Source organism: Nesoenas mayeri (genome assembly GCF_963082525.1).
Source record: "Nesoenas mayeri genome assembly, chromosome: 7".
NCBI lineage: Eukaryota > Metazoa > Chordata > Aves > Columbiformes > Columbidae > Nesoenas > Nesoenas mayeri.
This window is the reverse complement of record NC_137551.1, coordinates 36152302-36173741: the sequence shown is the minus strand read 5'-3', so window position 1 is coordinate 36173741 and position 21440 is coordinate 36152302. Positions and strand designations below refer to the sequence as shown.

At 39.4% G+C, this 21440-nt stretch overlaps 1 protein-coding gene across 1 annotated transcript; it reads left to right on the top strand.

Moving 5' to 3' along the window:
- Positions 1-1367: 1367 nt before the first annotated feature.
- Positions 1368-19456, top strand: CHST15 (carbohydrate sulfotransferase 15; the record flags this gene model as incomplete). The annotated part of the gene is made up of 7 exons (XM_080348011.1): positions 1368-1955; positions 2710-3049; positions 6944-7090; positions 11557-11713; positions 14927-15083; positions 17966-18113; positions 19266-19456. 7 exons carry the CDS (start codon positions 1368-1370, stop codon positions 19454-19456), a joined length of 1728 nt encoding a protein of 575 aa, XP_080204137.1.
- Between the last annotated feature and the right edge of the window lie 1984 nt (positions 19457-21440).

The following is a 21440-nucleotide window of genomic DNA, read 5'->3' as shown; positions in this document are numbered from 1 at the left end:
CTATGGATGTGGAGACCTTAATGGGACCCATGAGTGCTCAAGTCCATGCCCATGGTGGGTTCTGCATGACTCTTCCATACCAAAGTGCACACCATGAAGAGGATCTGCTGGATCCAGGGTCTTGCCTAAAAGTTGCACTGCTGATTGTACTTTTCATTTAAATAACACATCTTGCCATTTTTAGTGAGTATGAAGTTTTCAAAATGTATTTGGCTAACAGTGCTGAAAGCATCTTGGTGGCTTTGCAGTGTGTCACAGGTGGTTAAACTCATCCCGGAATCATTTGGGCCAGAAAACAGAGATACTGTAATGAGCCTTTGCTTGTGTCTATTATTTAATCCCTTCAATTTGCTGAATATTTTACTTTTGGCATTTGATTTTTTTCTTTGGCTTTTCATCTTATGTGCTTGAAAGGAACTTGTTATTGTCCTCTTAACTAGGGTTCTACCCACTTCAGGGCAGTTAATTTAAGGTTCCCATGCACAGATCGAGGGAGAACATTTAAACCTGTGTTACTGGACACTGTCCACAAATGCTTCCAGATTTAAAGAGCAGATTAAGATCTATTAGGCTAGTGAGCAGCGGAGGAAAGTTGTGTAATGTTACCTGTGGTAGCAACTGTTCATTGCTGTGAGCAGATGGGTGACTGACAGGAAAGGGCATCTCACTGTGAACTTGAAGCCAAATATTTCCTGATTTTAATATTATGAATGGCATAATTAATATACTGGGCAAATAGAAGGCATCCTTCAAACAGAGTTGCGAAATTATGTGTGGTACATTGTACTTTGATATGGCTTTGAATGAGGGTAAATATATATATGATGTTCAATGTTCTGTGTGTATCTATATATATGTTTTTGTTTCTTTAGGTTGTGCAATGAAATGCTTTGAAACCACCTCTGGGAAGATGAAGCTTCCAGTAGCAGTGGTCTGTTTTGGAATCCACTTGTTTTAAGAACACCTTGGAATTTCTACCCATATTTGCCTTTCCAGCGTAAATTGGTGGACAATGAGTTATTTTTATTTTTTGCATATTTTCATGCTACGTAACAATTTTTCATCCTTCTCATTTTGTTCAATGGGAAAAACTTGAGCGAGTTCTCTTAGCTGTTTCTTACTTCGCCACATTCCTCTTACTGAGCCAAATTCTTTGAAACCACATCCACAGTACATCTATTTTTGTGTGTATCTGTGTGTGTGGTTTTTTCTTTTTTTCTTTATATGGCATATGTCACTTTTTGAGTGCTTTTAACTATTCTGGTTTGAACCTGTCATTTTGCATTCCTTAGTAGCCACAGAATCACTCAAGAATTAAGTAACTTCAGATTTACAGAAGATGACTCATAAGCTTCAGGAACATTTTTATGGCTGCGCTTGGCTCACTAATACAGGAGTATAACAGTAGTAATATGAGGTATTGCATTAACTGTTGCATACATCTATTGCCAAATGACTTGCACAGGCAGTGTTTCAGATGCCGTGGACCTCGCCATAATAACCAGAAGTGTCCTGTTTGCAAAGGAGAAAGTAAGATCCCTTTGTACACCGACAGCAAGCAGATGAAGTTGCTCGCGGTTCTGGAAGTGAGGACTGATCACAGTGAAAGCTGGAATGGATTTTTCTGCTTGAGGAAGGGGAAGCTATGCAGCTTAATATTTGGGTTGATTATAATGACTCTAGTGATGGCATCCTACATACTGACTGGAGCCAAGCATGGCTTGTTGTTAATATCATCTCCCTTCCATTACGGAGCTTTTACTAGCAATCCAAGCTTAATGGACAATGAAAGCCTTAGTGACATGAAAGACCATTACCAGCCTTCTAAAATGAATATTTCATATGTAAAGGATTATCCAAGCATTAAATTAATTATTGACACCATTACTTCGAAGATAGAGTTTATAACAAGACAACGCCCTGATTTAGAAGAGCTGAGGAAACAAGAACCACATGTAAGTATGAATTAAAGTGTGTCTGAAACTGCTATGTGCTTGCTTATTTCAAGACTTTTGAGTCAATTTTTTACTGAGATAAAAAGATATGCAACTGCTCAGATGCTCGTATAATGATTTACACCATCTAGAACCTGATTTACACCAGCTGAAAAGCTGATATTGGAGATCATGCCCTTCTGAGTCATGGGTAAAACAGATGAGTTATATAAATGGTCTTGACACCCAAAACAAAAAAAATCAGCCAATATTCTGATAGCTGGACAATCTCATTGAATTTTTACCTTGTCTCATGCAAAATTATTCTAACTTAGATTTGCCAGTCATCTTAAATGCTAAATAGGAAAGGAGCCTTTCTAATAACTGATTACCAGTGTGCCTCCTTGAAAATCCAGTCATTGCAAACCTTGGATTTCAGAGTTAAGAACTGGAAGTTAATTTGGTTTGAGTATTACATGTTTGACTTAAAAAACTGATCCTTGCAGGGGAGTTGGGGGTTTACTGAGGTCCTTCCTGGTCTTAAAATCAAAGAATTTCTAAATGCATTTCTCTTCCAGTCTAACCGTTTGTGCAGGATTTGGTTCCAGTGTCATCAGAAGAAATAAGTTAGGTCAGCTTCATAGTTAAAAAAATAATAAGGGTTAAAAATGGCCACATGGTGTTTCTATTGTGTTCTCTTGCTGTGCTAAACTAGAAAAGTATAACTGTCAGTTTTTTGCTGCCTTGACTGAAATTGTTGTTCTTTATGTTGCAGATGTTTTCAGTAATTCCTAACAAATTCCTTCCAAATAGCAAGAATCCTTGTTGGTATGAAGAGTACAGAGGAAACACAACCACAGATCCTTATGCAACAAACTCCTATGCACTGTATTCAAAGCGCTTTCGAACCATATTTGATTACCTCAGGAAGGTATTTTGGAACCACTTGTACCATTATAAGGACAAACACTATCGCCTGCGCTGTCTCCCCCATTTCTACATCATTGGCCAACCCAAGTGTGGGACGACGGACCTGTATGACCGGCTCAGGCTACACCCCGACGTTCGGTTCTCAGCGATCAAAGAGCCACACTGGTGGACAAGAAAGCGATTTGGTGAGTTAACATGTTCAGACAAATTGTCCCTATTAAACTTTGACATTTCTTGTATATACGTGGGATGCTATTTAAGGATTTGCTCCATATTAGATTATCTTGAAACTACTGGAGTGAATAGTTTTGAAAAACGCAGGTGATGGATACTCAATAGGTTTCATCCTGCTTTTGTTTAACGGTGTTTTGGGTTGAACTTTTCAAGATGATGCACATTTCATTTGGTTTATTTGGAGTGGTTTGGAAAATCTAGGAAAAAAAAAATAAAAACACTAGATAAAACCAATCCTGTGAATTTGTAAAAGCAGGAAGAGGAACTACTAGGTTGTGATGGGTGATTTAAAGAATAGCAGTGATAGATTCATATTGTAAATTCTGTAATGCCTTTCTTACATGAATAAATGATGGATCAGGATTTGAAATGCAGGGGGCTTCAATTCAATAAATACAGCTGTGCTTTGTGGTAGGAGCTTCGTTAGTGTTACAGCTCCAGGCAAGCACTGAACAGCAGAGATGCTCTGCATTAGAAAGCGCTCTCAGGCTCGGGAACCTTCACGTATTTTCAATGCTTTATTCTGGGGTGACATCCCTATTTCATGAGGTGACCCTTCGCCTCTGAAGGCAGCCTTGAAATGCTGAGGTTATGGCCTGCTGGAGCAAGACGCATCCAGCCCTTGTGATTGCGCCTTCAAAGGGTGTCTGGGGGTGACGGGGCCAAGCGCGTCATTTTATCCAACTGAAGTGTTTATGTCCTCCTTGTTCTCTCTTCCCTGGGTGCCAAGGAAGGTCAGTCTTGTGGTTAGAGACTAGATGAGATGCAGAAGATCCAATTTCAATTTCTGACTCACTGTGCATTCGGTGCTTTCCTCTTCAATGCAGATGTATGTGTATTCCACCCCAGTTCTGGATTTTCCCACTGCTGGGTCTAGCTATTAAGTGCTGGTTTGCCTCACTTCGTGTGACTTTGGTATCAAAGATCACTGGCTTTTCAGTGATATTACTATTTCCAAGAGGAAGATATGGGTTATTTTACAGTGACATTACCTTCACTTCTTCCAATTTGCTGTTGCTTTACTGCAGACACTGCCTTTGGAACAAGAGAAAACCTAGCACTGTAGTGTAAATTGTTTGATGAGGACTTTGCATCACTGCTTTCCTTCGATGCTTTTCTAAGCTTCCTCGAAAAGGGAAACTATCTCTTCTAATGAACTGCCATGGCTACAGATGGGACAGACTTTCTGAGGGACCGGGACGCCTGCAGTGCTGCTTCTGTTCTTTATTTCAGGGTCGTACCTTCAATTCTTTCTTTCTTCTCCATGTGGTATTGCCGTTTCCATCTACCTTCCCTGTGCCCTGGAGCCCAGAAGAACCTCTGAGTTCCTGCAGATGGGGGCTTTGATCCTCACTGCTCGGTGAGGAAGAAGGCTTAGCCACAGATCTGGGATTTCTTATAGCTCATGGAGAAATGCTTTTGTTGTGTTCTTAGAATTTGTATTTCCTTCCTTTGCAAATGCCTTAAGAAAGTGGGTAAAATTAGTATTTTAGATATTTTTTAAATGTTTGTCATAATCTAAGAGTTAAAGCAATATGACGAAAATACAGTTTGGCTTTTGAGAGAATTTGGTCCAGTTTAGGAGCACTCTTAGGAGACACTAGTGTGAATGGGGGAGCTGAGCTGGTTACAAAGTCACACAAGAGAAGCATGGTGGTGCCCCCTGAAGCCCAACCAGAAGTCCCTCGTTCATCACAGTCAGCGGCTGACTGAAGACAAATGAGAAGAATTATCTCCTGACCTGAAGGTGAAAAGTCGGATCAGTGAAGAAAAGAGATTTTAGACTTGGACGCCTTCCAGTGTGAATGCCGTGCTGCTCGTGTCTGGGTGTGTAGATGCAAGGACTGTCTGCAAAACCATCTGTGGAAGATCGTGTCTTCCATGAGAATGCTGTCAGTAAAGGCTGAACCAAATGGATAGGTTAAACTAAAATCCTTTACACTGAATAGTTCTCTACACCTACTTTAGCCCCAACATAAATGTCTGGAATTAATGTTGGAGGAAGTAGTGTATCTAACCTCACCAAAGCAAGACCGGACTCACTAAAGCTCAGAACTGGACCTACCAAACAGGCAGAAGACTGTATGAAATCAGACCTAGGTGCATATAACTTCAGAACAAGGATGTATTTCTGTCTCTGTGCTGATATTCACAGACCCTCCACTGGCGTGGTCTTGTGGGGACCAAGTGCAGATCCTTGAAGAGAACTTCCTTTGCATAATGAGAATTTTGGAAATTATTTTGTAAAGGTCAAGAGTGAGGAAAGCTTGCTGAGTTTGGGATCTCATGGGAGGGAAAGATGACCTTCCGATTGTCTTAGGCTGTCTGTCATTGAGAGTGAAAGATTAAGTTTTTCTCCTGATGGCTCAGTTCTTTAATTCTGCCTCAACAGTGCATAAGCTAACGGTTGCTGGTTTTTGTTTGTTTGTTAATTTTTTAAGAGAGAGAAAAAACCCTCATAAAACAAATATGGCAAATAGACTCAAATAGATTAACAAGTGAAACTGAAATAGCTCGCTTCATAAGCCAGCTAGTTGGTATGTCTCTCATGCTCCTGGCTATTAACTTGGTTTAGTTTGTAGCGCTTATCTGGAGAAGAAAGTCTCTTTATTCTATGGCATTCTCTGATTCAGTGGATTTTTATCGGACTGACTAATTTCAGATGAAGCTAAACAGCCATCCTGGGGAGGCCCCATTTTGCAAATCACAGCTTTTCTGTTCTGATGGGATGGTTGACAATCCACAGGACTTTGTCCCAGTTTGACTGTCTCTTTCCTGCTCTTAGCCACAATCTTTGTTCCCATGAATGGGGTGGCAACAAAGCAAGGTAGTACCATGCTTGTACCTTTTTTGCCCAAAAATCACTGCTGAGCTTTCTTCTACCCTCACTACATCCCCTAAAGGGGAAAATCAGAGGGAATGGACAAAGGAACTCCCTTGCTGAGATTTCCTCTCACGTAATTCATAATTATTGGCCTTGCCAGAATGGGAAAGGGAGATCTGAGAGGTCCTACTCTAATCTCTGAGCTTTGCTCCTACTCTGTTGTCTCCCCAATACTGTCCTTGACCTCTGCTCACTTGAGAAAGTCTCTTGTGGTATGGTTAGGGGCAAGAAAGCAGAGACAGACATGAGGATCATGTGTAGAAAGTGGAGAACTGAGACTAGAGTGGGAAAGAAGAGTAGGAAAAGGAGGATAACAATCACAGTTGTGGCTTAAAGTGCTGGGAAATGCAGGGAGAAGGCGATACTGAACACACACTGGAGTGTAGGGAAGGAGAGGAGAAAAACAAGATGCTATCGTGCAGCTTAGTTTTCATTTTGCAAAAGACAAAAACATGAATGATTTACCAGTTTTTTGATTTTGTTAAGTGCGTGTTGATTTGCATATTTGGCATCGGAGCCTGTTCTCAATCTCAATACAGTAAATCTAGTGGGAGTCCTGTCTTACTTCAGTTTATATTGGTGCAAGTGAAAGCAGTATCTAGTCTTTTTTATATTCATTTCAAGAGCTAAATTTAGAAGAAAATAAATGCAAGCTATTCATGCAGGAACTGTAAATGGAACATATGAGATATTTCCTATCACTTTGAATTTATGGCTAAATTGTATAGTGTCTTGGACCTCAGCTACTTCATTATTGGCACTTTTATCTGAGCGTTACACTTCATCGGTTCAATTTTGTGCTGACGTTGGCTGGCTCAGTGCCAGTCATGTCAATGAAGCTGTCTTGGTTTACACCAGAGTTCATCTTGCCCTGCTATTACTATTATTATTATTATTATTATTATTATTATTATTATTATTATTATTATTATTTTAACTTCTCTCTTTTCACTGTTTTCAGGAATCATTCGTCTGAGGGATGGATTTCACGATCGCTACCCAGTGGAAGATTACCTTGATCTGTTTGACTTAGCAGCACATCAGATTCAGGGAGTGTTGCAGAGCGAAGCAGCGAAAGAGCGTGGCAAGACCAACAACATCATAATTGGTACAGCAAATCCAACCTCTGATAAATGTCTCTGGGTTGTCAGATTTCATAGCTAGAGCATAAGAGGGATGTTTCCCCACATATGAATGGTTCACAGCTCAGAGCCCCTGATGTTGGTTTTCTCTGGTGTGTGTGGAAGTGCAGAAGTTCTTGCCTTTTCCTGGAAGGTGGTTACTTGCTTCATTAAAAAGTTGTGATTATCTTTAGAAAATGCATGACCAAGCAGTGAATGTCTGATGAACATCAGTGTTTAATTAAATCTTTTTTTAAAAGAAGAATGAGAATGGCATCAGTGACTCCTTCCAACATTGTTTTATTTTGTTTTGATTACGAGGGGTTTGCCTGTAGTGATGGGATTTGAGCTTCAGGTTCAAGTGCTATATCAGTGTGTCTGGGATAACACCCTAATTATGGTATTACAACATACAATGGGTGCTGTAGAAATCCTGTAGCTGACTGGAGACAGTTTCCATGACAGTGACAGCTCCAAGAGGCTCTTCTGAAGCTCCAACATAAGATACATGTAGGAAGGACCACCAGTTTTTGTGTCATCATCCCTGTGGTGGACTGAAATAAAAATGATTAAACCCCTGACCTTCTGAGATAATCTCAGTTTCAAGAGCAGGAATATACAGAGACAAGTTATTATTTCTGTTCAGGGGTGGAACCTAGAAGAGCAGGACAGGATGCTATTTGAAGATAATCTTACAGTTTCCGTTGATACTAAAATACCTGGATAGCATTAAAATGGTTTAGAAATGCTGTTGTATTGTACTTTCCGGAGGTCCATGGTTAGGACTGGGCTTTAGGGAGCCATCCCTGGATTTCTTTATGTGACACACAGTGGTCAATCCACCATGCTCATCCACTGTGTCCATGGTGCCATTGGTTTACAGTGCCCATGAGGAACATCAGCAGAAATTTCTAAATTCTACTTTTGCTGTCTGCTGACACAAAGAAACTGAAGGGAAGAGAGTTTTACCCGTCTTACTCTGTCACCTCAAAGTTTCCCAGGGAAATCAGACACTTCCATGGTAATACTAGTTGTGCAAGAGACAGTTCCCTGTTGAAAAGAGGCTTTTCAAGTAGCCCTGAAGTAATTATTCTAGTGACAAGATTTTTACTGCCTCCCCTCAGAATAATTTTTTGCCTCATTCTAACAAAAAAATTGAACCTATTGTTGGCTTGATGAAATGTTGACGTCTTACGGTGTTTAAACCAGAGACTTGGCTATAGTCACATTTGTTCAGTACTTCCTCAGCCTCCATTTAAACGTATCATTTGCTTTATTAACATTGAGGAAAATTTGCAGGATGGGGCCTTAAGAAATGTTGCCATCAAGGACATCTGCAGATTTTCCTTCTACTTACAATATCTCCTGTCCTTTCATGAGTGAAGTGCTTATACTAATTAAATACACTAATCTAATTGGCAGCGTACATCTTTGATTACTTACCTCCTGTTACAGCCTTTTCTAGAGTTCACTTTGTGTTTCATTTTTCCTGTAGTCTCATTTCTTGTTTCATTAAGGTTCTGTTCGCTTTTATTATTAAGTTTACAGGAAAAGTCCTGAATGATTATACTCATGAAGTCAGTCTTTTATGATCTTGGTAAAAAAAAAAAACAAACAAAAAACCAAACTAAATCAAACAAAAAAACCAAGCTAGCTTGTCTAAAATGAATCTGCATGAATATCAGGTTTGCCTAGAATCCTCCATTTTCTTATTTCAGATAACTAGAAAGAAAAATCAAATTAAAACAATAAACATTTCTTTACTTAATCATATTACATTATTTTGAAAAGCTAAGCTCATCTGGATATTGAATTTAGTGGGTAATAATTGCATTTTCCCCCCAAAACCCCAATATCTAGAGATGAACCAAAGAGAGAGGACAGCGCTGATTTAGCCTGAGGCATTCTGAGCGGGACTTGTATATTTGTGATCATTAATATGATAAATTCAGAGGAATGCCTTATGAAAACACAGTATGATGTTCATCCATTAATGACTGAATGAAGAGGTTATACATCCAATCTTTAGGCAATTTAGTAAATCATATGTTCTTTAAGTCTATAAAAAAAAATAATATATTTTTGGTTGCGCTGCAACAATTTGACATAATTACTATAGCAATGATTAATTTATCTCATGTTTAGTATGGCTTGTTCTCTTTGCAGATACTAAATCTGTATTATAAACCAGAAAGGAACATTGTCAAATTGTCAGGAGTATTTTTGGCTGCTTCAGAAATTTAAAAGAGTCAGTAGAGAGGAGAATGTTTTTGTTTCTGCTTTTTGTGTCCCACCTGCCTGATTCTTGACAGTCACCCTGTTTTGGGAAGATTTGCTTTCTTAAGCCCAGCCTATTTTGGTCTGATTGCATTAGAGCAGCACCTTGAGTACCAGTTGATGCTCTAGCACAATCTGGTCGTGTGCCTGTGATCTTCCCTTGCTTATGCGCTACCAGCAGATTTTTGATGGTGGCAGCTGATTCAGCTAAAACAACTTACGTGATGTTAAGAGAATCTGCCCATTGATTTTACTTAGTTCAGATAGCACACGTGTCAGCAGATGCTCTTAGGTTTAGTCACTATATGTGAGCTAATTGGAATAAGTCCAACAGGGCATCAAGTATGATCAGAGGTCTACAGAGTAGAGAAGTATGAAGAAAGATCAGAATATCTATTCTAGGGAGGAATTGATTGCTTGATGAGGTTATAGACTTTGGCATGATTTAGGCAAACATGTTTGAGGAAGTAGTTAAGCCTGGCTTTTCCTGTCCTGGAGATGTAGCAGTGACTTTCCAAGGTCGCTCACATCCCTGGAGTGCACGATTCTGTAAATCCATGTGTGCAAAGTGCTCGCACCCATTTGCATTAAACCGTCTTCTGATAGCAAAGGAATAGCTGCAGGATGCTTTTGTGGTCCAGCTCTCTCAGCTCTTGTCCTATATTTAGTCTTTTGTGTTTCTGCTTTGCCCAGTGTGGGAGCTGGGCTAATTGAGTTTTAATTGACAAGTCAAAGCCCACCGATGATTAGGCAGAGCTTTGGCTAATTAATTTAGAATGGAAAAGCAGAGCTGTCATGAACACCCAGCTTTAGCCAATGGACCCCATCTCCTCCTTCTGAAAAGAGGCAAAATAAACATGACAGAAGATTAATGTGTTTTCTAACAACTCCCAGACTTTAATAATGAATCACATTATGTTAAGCTGAAGTTGGGAGCCAGTTCCTTTTTCATGTTGTGCTTTGGCCACCTTTTAAAATCTTTATTGGACTTTCCCAGGAGAGAAAAAAAAAGAGGAAATAATGTGCAAGTCTATAAGCCTACAACATTATTATTTCTTCATCTCATTCTTCTTGATTTGAAAAACCTCATTATCAAGAATTAGCTCTCATTAGACTGTCAAAGAGTGGAAATTTCCAAAAAGCTGCTGTGTATGTTTTATTAAACAGTAGTGTGCCACATAAATGCCAGTATTACTTAAGAAGATGGGGAAGATTACACAATTCAAAACATTGTATCAGATCATTTATTTAGCAGCTGAAGCATCATATACCTCGTTCTGGCAGAGTCATTGCTGATTGTGTTTCTCCCTGTTGCGTTACATCCAGAGTAAGCTTCTTCAGGAACTAAGGATAACAGAATCTGGCATTTAACAAAATGTGTTATTTATTCTATAGACCTTTTCTCTACTCATTATTAAATAGTTATATTTCACTTAATCTGCATGAATAATTGCAGTTATATAAGAAAGCTCTGATAATGGATAATTCTCAAAATGGGATATTTCAAACAGCAGTGACACAAGTCAGCTGGTCAGTGCATTTTTTTAACATTGCACTTATTTTAAAATATTTCCTATTTCTATTTCCCATTTATATTTATATATTTCCAATTTATTTTTCCCATTTATATTCAAAGTTTCCCATTTTTTAAATATTTCCCATTTTCCTCTTTATGTTCTAAACACTATTGATTGCCAGAGTGGTGCTTTCCACTCTTTTTCTTTAGTTTGTGTCAAGTTGTACAATTTGTTAACAAGTCACTTCTCTTAAGATCAGAAACATTAAACCCAACCCTTGGGAGCACAATGGGTCTTCAGCTGTGACCAGCTCCTGCCTCCTTGCTGGAGGGTGGAATAAAACCCCGAGCAGCCCATTCTAGCCCAGATCAAATATATTTGCATGTGTTAACCACTAAGAGGAAGCAGTGTGATTAGTGGACAGTAATATTTCAGGTGGAATTACATAAAACCAGACTGTATCTCTACATTCACAAAGGTACAAGGTGGTGCAACTGCTCTGGCTCTGGGGAGCATTAGACAGATCAATTTGCAAGAACCAAGCTATGCTGAAATTAATAGCGTCAATTTTTATCAGTCTACCAGGTTCAAAATTCAGCCAATTTGCTCCAATGCAAAGAACGAAATGAGTTACTAGAAGAGATGTTTTTGCTTTCCAGGAGAGGCCAGCGCCTCGACGATGTGGGACAACAACGCTTGGATTTTCTTTTATGACAACAGTACTGAAGGAGAACCTCCCTTCTTAATCCAGGATTTTATCCATGCCTTCCAACCGAATGCCAAACTTATCATCATGCTCAGAGACCCCGTTGAAAGGTAAGCAAGGATCACATTGCTAAAGTACACCAGAAAATATTCTTACTAGAATAATTTTTATTTGCTCGTGCTCTCTTGGATGCAGAAAAATGTGCACGTGGTATTTGACAGAGTTACTTGGTTTCTGATGAGAGCTGCCAACGGGTTTTATTCTGTGTATTTTGGCATAAGTCATTATGATAGTGTTTTAAAGAGGGGCATGTGAGTGTAAATGCCACAGTGAGTGCCATGCGTGAACACCTGAGCTACTCTGAAAAAAAGAATTTATACCTTGCCAAATGCAATATAACTTCATTACCTGAGCTGATATGCCCTGGTTCTCAGCAGGGGTCACTCGATAGAGTATGGCACTGCATTTACAGGTCTCAGCATAAGTGCTCCTGTGAAATGCTTCATTTCACATCGAATAGTAAGGTTTGCATCTTCAAGAGGCACACTGTTCAGAATGATTAAAAGATTGCAACTAGCTCTAGAGACACCAAATGATACAAACTTTTTTTAAGCTTAAAAACATGCGGTGCAACACTCATAGAAAGCTGCACTAGGCAATCTGAGCTTGCACAGCCGACAGCTCCTTGGGAGCTCATCCTTGGTCTTCCTGACTTTGTTTGCAATGAGAGGGCTCTGCTTTTGCACAGGAGTGGGCTGTTCTTGAATGGTTCTCTGTTGTGTTAGCCAGGAATGCCCTTCTTTCTACTTGCATTTCATTTTTTCTCTCCAGTTTTCCTTTAGATATCTAGGGCATTTGTTTCCACTGTGTCTTCTGAAGGTGGATGATGAGGAGGGTAATGGGGAGGGTGGAGGAGATGGAGGCAGAGTCTAAAAGGGCTGAGAGTGCTTCCATCTCCTGTGTCACAAAATACAGCTCTCAACTTTTAACAGCATGTCCTGACCTCAGGATTTAACAGATGGTAATTTTATTCGAGAGAGATGGCTGAAGTGGCTTCCTCATGTAAATTAACTACAAATTCCCTGATTGCTTCAACCACCCTCTGTAACATGAGTGTAGCTCTTTGCCAGCTTTAGTAAGAGCGAGACAAAAAGTCAGCCTCATCTCCCTGACTGTATTTATGATAAATTGGTTTATTTTTGTTTACGATTCCCTATGCCCTTGTTGCTGATCACTCATCTGAACTGCTGGAGCAAAAGCAGTAGGGGCAGCCAGGGTGGAACCATCAGTGATGCAGTTGCTGGGAAGATGTAGGTGCTGCACAGGGTCTTGGTCCATCCCCTAATGGGGAATATCTGGAGGACAGCAGATTTGTGATGCTGGCTGTCAGGACAAGAGGAAATGACCTCAAGTTGCACCAGTGGAGGTTTAGCTTGGATATTGGGAAACATTTATTCACAGAAAGTGTTGTCGGGCATTGGAACAGGCTGCCCAGGACAGTGGTGGAGTCACCATCCCTGGAGGGGTTGAACAGATGTGTAGATGAGGCTCTTAGGGACATAGGTTACGCTAGATTTAGGTTATGGTTGGACTCGATGATCTTAAGGGTCTCTTCCAACCGAAATGATTCTATGATTCATAACGGTGTCATTATTTCATTGTAATGGATGGTGATTGAGGGTAATGACTTCAAGTAGCCGGAACAGCTAAAATCCTGACTGGCAAAGGTTTTATTTCTGGGCAGATGTCCCCAGAATTAAAAACAGATGGAAAGAAATACAGAAAAATCTCGACTGCCCTGTGGAGTGAGAACTTGTCTTTGCGAACATGGTTTTCCTTAAGATGTCAGCATGTCTTTAAAATAATGGGTTTATTTTAATGGATGATTAGAAATACTAAGCAGTCATATTAAACTTTTAAATGAATCTGCAGATGGGGCTGTGTTGTCCATGATGCCTGCTGGCTGATTATTTTCCCCCAGCAAGAAGCTTTTTCACCTTCTCTGTCAGGAGTGGTTGGTCCTGCCACCCAGAGGACAAGCTGGGCAAACTTGAGTCCTGTTGATGTATTAATACACATTTTTCTGCACAGAGGAGATACCGTTGTGTGCCTAACTTAGTTGAAGTTGGCTGGATTTTTGTCCCTTAGCTTTTCCCAAGGTCATCCTCATACCCCGCACTGGCGGATTGGCTTTTTGGTGGGTCTTCATTGTTTCATATGGGAATCAAAATCCTGTTCTTGCAGAGCACTAACATAAATAATGTGTAGAGGGGCTATTCCTGTGCTTAAGTGCTTTGCTGGATTAGGGCCTAAACTTCCTAAATTAAATGATGAATTTTTAAGTACCTGTGGAAATCTAGGGAAGTTGAAAAAATAAATAAAGTGCAATACAAAAGGTTACTGCAGCAATAAAATGAGACCCAAATAAATTTACTTTTTTTAGGCCATTTCTTAGAAGCCTGTCTCTCTTTGAAAGAGGCTGAAAGGTAGCTAGAATTTCTGGAATGCTGTTGAGAGGTGGATGCTATGGAGGCATAATATTTGTGCTGCAAACACACCCAGGGATGTGACTTCTCAAGTGTTAAAAAACTGCCTTCAAAATACGGCAGTTCTGGTCATAATTTGTAAACATAAATATGAAAGAAAGTTGAAATATATTCAGTGGATGATTCACAATCTGATATTTGTGCCATGTCAGAGCATTTCCTTTGTCTCTTTGGATCATGTTTATCTTCAAAAAGTTTAATCAAAGTTTCAGGGATTAAGGCTAAAATAGATATTTTATTGCCTGTGGGTTTTGGGTTCCACAGCATCAACCCTCAAAAGGACTTGAATTTAGATTTTTTAAAAAAATTATTTTTTTTAGTTATATTAAGCAATTGTAAAACTTGTATTAAAAATGTGCAATGAGGGGATCCTCCTCTAACTTTGAGAAATTCCCGTTGCTGGATTGTTTCTACCCATGGCAGTGTGGAGCACCAAATATAGAGGAGTACCAATGTCAGCTGAGACCAGTGCTACTGCTCATAGATAACACAATTTTGAAGTCTATAAATTTGAACTACTTGCCTTCAGGAGAAAATATTGGCTCACACAATCACTAGGGTCAGGTTCTCAAGGGATGCTGACCTTGGAGGTGGGGATGATGCCTAACAAATCCCTGGGGTGGATGTTACTCTGAGCCAAAACCCATCAAAATGAGTATAAAATGTGTTGCTGTCAGTGGGGTGACGTTACACACATGTACCCTTTCTGATTGCCATTGTCATGTAAATAAAGCTTTCATTTCCTCTGCCTTTTACTCATACGTATCCCATTTGCAGACTGTACTCTGATTACCTGTACTTTGCAAGTGCTAATAAATCCGTGGAAGATTTTCATGAAAAAGTGGCAGAATCCCTGCAGCTGTTTGAAAATTGCATGCTGGATTACTCCCTGAGAGCCTGCGTCTACAACAACACCCTGAACAACGCCATGCCCGTAAGTATTTCCAAGAATATTTTGATTCCTTGCTTCTTTAATGGTACGTTGTGTCAAGGTTATTAAAATACCAAAGCAGTGCGCCAAGCAGCATCAAGAAATAAAACTTTCTCCCTTTTCATTTGTGAAGCGGATGGCATAAATATATATGTAAGCATGTAAAAGCTGATGTACTGGCTCAGCTGTCTCCTCAGTCTGTTCCCTGATGAATGCCAACAGTAATAATACAGTTTTTCTATTGTGCAAGCATATGGAGAGCACATTTAGTGAAGATTACAGTTTAATGTGTAAGCTTTTTGCAGACCTTTCCAAAAAAGTAGCTCTGGCGAGGATTGTTGTGGTACGAAATTGCTTCAGAATCAGAATAAATTATGTATTCTTTCGCAATAAAAGGCTACCAGTAACTAGATAAAACCTCTTTTTTAAAAAAAATATATATATAAGCATTACAGGCTCAGTATTCCAAAAATTCATATTTTAGTGTAGAACTGACTTCAAAATTTGCTTGGAGCGGGGGAGAAAAAAGTATCATGTCTGGCCTGTTTGCCATTCAATCCTATTTTATTTGCTCAGGCTGGGAAGGACTTAGAGGGAATACTTCCCTCCTTTGTCTTGGGGATGAAGTGCCTCCTCCGTTTGATAAAATAACCATAAAGGAGTGTATTGCACAGGCTTGAGCCCCACAGCAGCAGGACAAACAGGACATTCCTCTTATGTTCCCTAGCAGGTAGGACTGGAGCTGTTGGTCTTTGGTGGTGGCCTCCAGGACCTCCACAGACACCAGTCATGGTACCATCCAACCATCTGCTTGTATAAATGCTTTTTTTTCCAGTGTGGGGAGAGAAAAGCAGAGAGGCAACCAGAAGGAAATATTTTTCCTCTTATCTTCATCCTCAGGGTGCAGAACTGATCTTCCTTTGTTGTCTTAGGCAGTCCTCTGAAGAAGATATTTTGGAAAGGAATGGAGGATGCCTCATTCCAGGGAGCCACAAGCAGGTGTTCATAAATAAACACAAATGCTAACTGTGCTCCTCAATGGGCTTTTTTAGCTGCTGCTTCAGCCAAGTTATGTCTGTTTTGTGCATGGTTTGCTATATATTGAAAAAGTAAGGAATCTTTCCCCTGGCAAACTCATCAGATTGCTAATTGCGCAACTACGACAGATGAATTTTGTTTTGTTATTTGTTACTATATTCCTGAAATAAGAGAGTTGTTGTACACATTGCCACTGCTGAGAGATGCTAACCTGTAAAGAAAGAGGCAGCTTATCCTCACTCAGAATTAGTGAAGAGCTTATTACCAAGAGTAAACCAAGCTAAGCCGAGGTGATCAAAGTGCAGAAATGGATATTACAGAGGGGAGAATGACTTGGGAAACCCTACTGATGCCTTTGATGTACTACAGGAAGCACTAGAGCTTTGTGGAAGGAGACAATCTGGTTCAGAATAACAAGGATGAAAAAGAAGTCAGTACCACACACTGTATAGGGAATAAAATCTTGCTGATCCCAGGAAAAATGAAAATTATGGGGATATAGTAGTTAAAATTCCTCTTTCTGGTGGAAAGCTTTAAAAAAGATTCTAAGCCTATGTGGGAAAGTACTGTGATCCCAAACTATATCATGTAGCTGATGTTTTCCTTTTGCTAATCCCCATCTCCCAGGAGCAAGAAAAGCAAAACCCATCACTGGGCCACCTGTTGCCCCAGTGTTCAGTGAACTGGGGTATTAACTGAGGGCTGGAGTGCTGCCCTGCCAGTGTTATTACGTTAGGCTGATGTTTCAATCAAATAAGATGTTTAAAATCCTTATGTAGCACATATATAAAGATGTCTGCTAAATATGGAGGCTTATTGTTATAAGACATACATCAGAATGATAATTAGGATAATAATGACTTAGCAATAATTTAAAATATGCCTCTTTTTACTGGAAATTAGGTATTGAAGTGAAAGAGGCTATTGTTATCTGACTTCATTGTTTCTGCGGTAATGCGACTTGAAGATGTTAAGTCTCTTTTATGAAAGATGCTTATGACTTGGGATTCATGTTTCTCTCTTCTGAGCCTGAAGGGATTTAGAAAAATATTTATAAGCACAGTTGGAGGTTGGACTTTTAAGAACACCAGACTACTCTTTTTATGTTTCAACTTGTTATGTAAAATTGAGGAGGGAAGAAAAACAGAGATTAGGTCAGGACAGGCTGAAAAACTGCCTTTTCACATCTTTGGTCTAACACAACCTGGCACGCTCGGTGCATACTCAGACATTGCACCATTAACACTGTCTAGCAGCCACTGCTACTGCAGCTTAGATCTAAACCTAATTATTGCAATCAGAGGATAAAGCAAATACACCCGAATCTAATTCTTGCCACTGAATCGAAATATTTGTACTACTCACCGCAGCGTGATCTGGTGCAGCTGATAATTAGCGTGAAATAAATAGATTTAGGGTCTGGTGAAGGACTAAGCATCTTCCCTTCCCCTGCTGTTCATCCAGGGGCTGGAAGCCCTCAGTGTCTCCATGAAGGATGGGTCATCCCAAGGACAGAGGACCATGGAGACAAGGTGGCTGAGCATCCTTCTGCATCTGGTTGTCTCTGTGCTTTTACATAGACCTGTGGCTAATGCAGCAAGTGCACAGCCAAGCCCTTAGTAAAGTGACATCTCTAACAAGTAGAAAAGCCATCTGCAAATATTCCCTTCAGCTGCACTGAAAACAAGAGGAAGATTAAAAAAAAGTTCAGATATTGCCTTTCTATGCTTCCTCAATAACATGTGTTTGGGATTTTTGCCCAGGAGATAGAGGGTGAGTGTTGGTTTCTTACTGCTAGAAATGTTGCAAGGTGAATTAAATCCTTCTTTTTGTTGTTGTACTTACAGGTAAGGTTACAGGTTGGCCTCTATGTTGTGTATCTTTTGGACTGGCTGACAGTTTTTGACAAAGATCAGATACTCGTTCTTCGCTTGGAAGATCACGCATCAAATGTGAAATACACCATGCACATGGTGTTCCAGTTTCTGGATCTCGGTAGGTGCCTTCTGCCTGTTTTAAGAGAAGTGCAAAAAATCATTGTTATCCCACTCCTAGGTAATTTTTTGCTTTATAAAGAGACAAAACAGAAGCATGGGAGTCTGTCTTGAAGGATGCATTGATCTTATTGCCCAGATTCCCAAATTCCCATAGGAAGGCTGGTGTTAGAAGATCTTAATAAGACTATTCAGAATCTAGGGCTACATCCTAGCACAAGGAAGCCAGTCTTGCTTCTGAAGGCAGTCAGGGCTTGTTTGTCACGGGCTTACAGAGGCGCAAGACCTGTCCAGTGCAATTTAAACAACTTTCAGTGTTACTGTGGTGTGCGTGCTCTTGCCGACATGCACCAATCCAGTCTCTAAATCTGAGTATGATGAAAGATTGCAATTCTAGCTGGGGAGAAGGGGGAAACTGTTTTTGCTATGTTGATTAAGACATCTGTTGCTAATCCTTGGAGAAACGCTGGCAGACAAAATGTTGCCCAATGTTGATTTGACAGTAGCAAGAGGATGGAAACGTGGCTGCAAAATAGTCTGGCTGGTCCAAACACTGGTGTAGACGATGAGAAAGTTTGAATGCGGCAGATTGAGCAGATGAAGAGCTTGGCATCTTCTTCCTGGATATGGTTTACACTGGAAAAGTCTGCGGGTTTTAATCCTGCTGAAGCACATTGTCAAGGGCTGAGGCTTATTCTTGGAATAGGGGCATCACTATACCTGTGTTACCACTTTAATCCTGCTGATAAGCTCAAAAACAGACAAAAAAAGGGCTCACATGAGTGAAGGTGTAGGGCAACTCATCATAAATGCAATAACAATCTAAAATAATTGCAACTACAAAATGGACAGGGAGTTGTATTCAATGTCATAGCTGTTTTCTGAAAACAATCTTTTTTCCTTCAGAAATGATTTATGCTGCTTGTTGTAGACATGATTAATTCATGCGAAAGGAAAAAGTATTATTTCCATATTTACTAACAGTGATTTATTTTACTAATCTAAGCTTGTATTCAACATTCTGAAACATCATCCCTGCTAACACAAATTCCATTTGTCTTCCCTTGGCAGACCTTGTGAGTTAGTCATTTGTCTTCTTTAGCATGGGCATTTTTTGTGACATATTTTAAGATAATATTCTATTTATCCACAGGACCTCTAAGTGAGAAGCAAGAAGCTCTGATTACAAAGAGTCCTGCATCAAACACTAGACGACCTGAAGACAGAAGTCTTGGACCTATGCTACCAACAACAAAGGCAATTTTAAGAGATTTCTATAGGCCTTTTAATACAAAACTGGCACAAGTTCTTTTTGATGACGCTTTTTTATGGAAGAGGACGTAATATGTAAATTTAGTGCCACAAATAACAGTGCTTAAAGAAGTTTTTATTTTTTTAAATTCTATTTTTGTGCGTGGACATTTACATTTTTGCCATTCCAAAGAGAAGCCGATTGATGAGCTGAGACTCTCACCTTCAGTCAGCACACGTCACGACACTTATACCACATTTTACTTGTGAGAATGTAAAGCATCTTGCTTGTCAGTTTATTGCAACTTCTTTTACCCCGGCAAAAGAGCAAAGTGGAAAAGCATCAGTATGAAGATGATATCTTACACTCTACACGGGGATATTGAAGTTTAACCTCCTCTAAGATGCTACAACACAGAATTAGCATCAGTTTCTACAGTTACGCTTATAATCTCATTTTCAATATATGATATTCATTCATTTTTTTCAAACTATCAATGTAATTTAGTCATTAAAGTTTTTAATGGAATTCAACCTAAAGTTTTGTTTCTTTTTGTCTGCATATTCACAAATAGCCTTCACTCACACTAAGGTTTTTATGTTTCCTTAATTCTGAAACAAAGATAAAGGATAATTGCATTTGCATAAATTTCCAAGTCTAATTTATATCTTCAAGATAAATGGACTTTCCTAGCCATGGTTCTTGTAAAAGAAAACTTTATATTCCAGGTAAGAATGAATGCTGAAATCTAAATAACCGGCCACATTCAATGTTCAGCACAACAAATCCATTGTCTATGGTATTATGTTCATATAAATAGAAATCATCTGTTCATATCACTCACATATTTTCCCAGGAAACCTTTAGTGGGCTTGGTGTAAAGTCCATTACTGGCAGTGGAGAACTTCGATGGTGTTTTCTGTTTGGTCCTATACAATTACTCTCCTCCATTCCAAAGAAATATGCATTTAAAAATATTACTAAATCATGTTATTAAATGTATATATGGACAGGGTGCACAGTAGCTTGCATCCTCATAGAAAGGGTACATTAACTAATGAATCAGTCGCACGTTATTTGTTGCCCTCTTCAGGAAATATGCCTACATCTAGTTTAAAAAGTTGAGATACGGAAACTCAAAGGAAAACGAAAGATAGATATGAAGAAACATTGGACTATCCGAAAGTTTTTATTTGACTAAAATGGCCAGATTCCTCTATAAATGTGTAATAATTCCTTATTTGGTTGCAAACACACCTGGTTAGGGTTGCTGTCAGCCACAGCCTGCAGCCTTGGTGAGGGTGGAACTGGTCAGCAGAGTCTGCCTAAGCAAGAGAGGTTTTTAAGAGACAAATGCAAATGCTTCCTGTTGATAATTTCCTTTCAAAGGTTTTAAAGGATTTAGTCTCCTGTTTGGAAAGCCTGAAACAAGTAATTTAGGGAAGCAGTTCTAGAGAACCAGAATGGATTAGTTCTAGTTCAGAAATGCTTACAGACCAAAAATAGAGACCTGAGAACAGACTATTTTACCAGTATATTGAAAAGCATCACAGCCGCATGAATCAGAAAATCAGAATGAATTTACCACTGCTTACAAACATAGATTTTTCAGTCAACAATTTAGTTACTCTTAAGATTTCTGCCAGTTGTGCCCTGAATTAGACTCACCACTCTGTGATCAGGATAACTCTGTACAGAATATTTGCTAACCTGATCTGCCAGGGTCAAATATTAATATTTCCATTTAGTTTGCACCTACCACTGTGATCTGATGATATTACATTCATAGCTTTTAGGGCTGGTAAGATATCTGTCATTATTATTCAGCATGAATGTTAATTCCATTAACAAATCACATGCCTAGTTTGTACCACACTGATGTATGGAGCTGAACTCTTAATTTCTGCCAGCAGACCTGTTGGGGAATTCTCTCTGTCCTTTTCCTGTGTATAGAATCTAAATCAAAATAATGTTTCATCATCAAAATTTCTGCTTTAGGTTGAATCCCCACCACCACACTGCTAGATCAAGGTCTCTCCTAGTTCCACTTCACAGGAAGGAGAAAGGTTGAAGGTT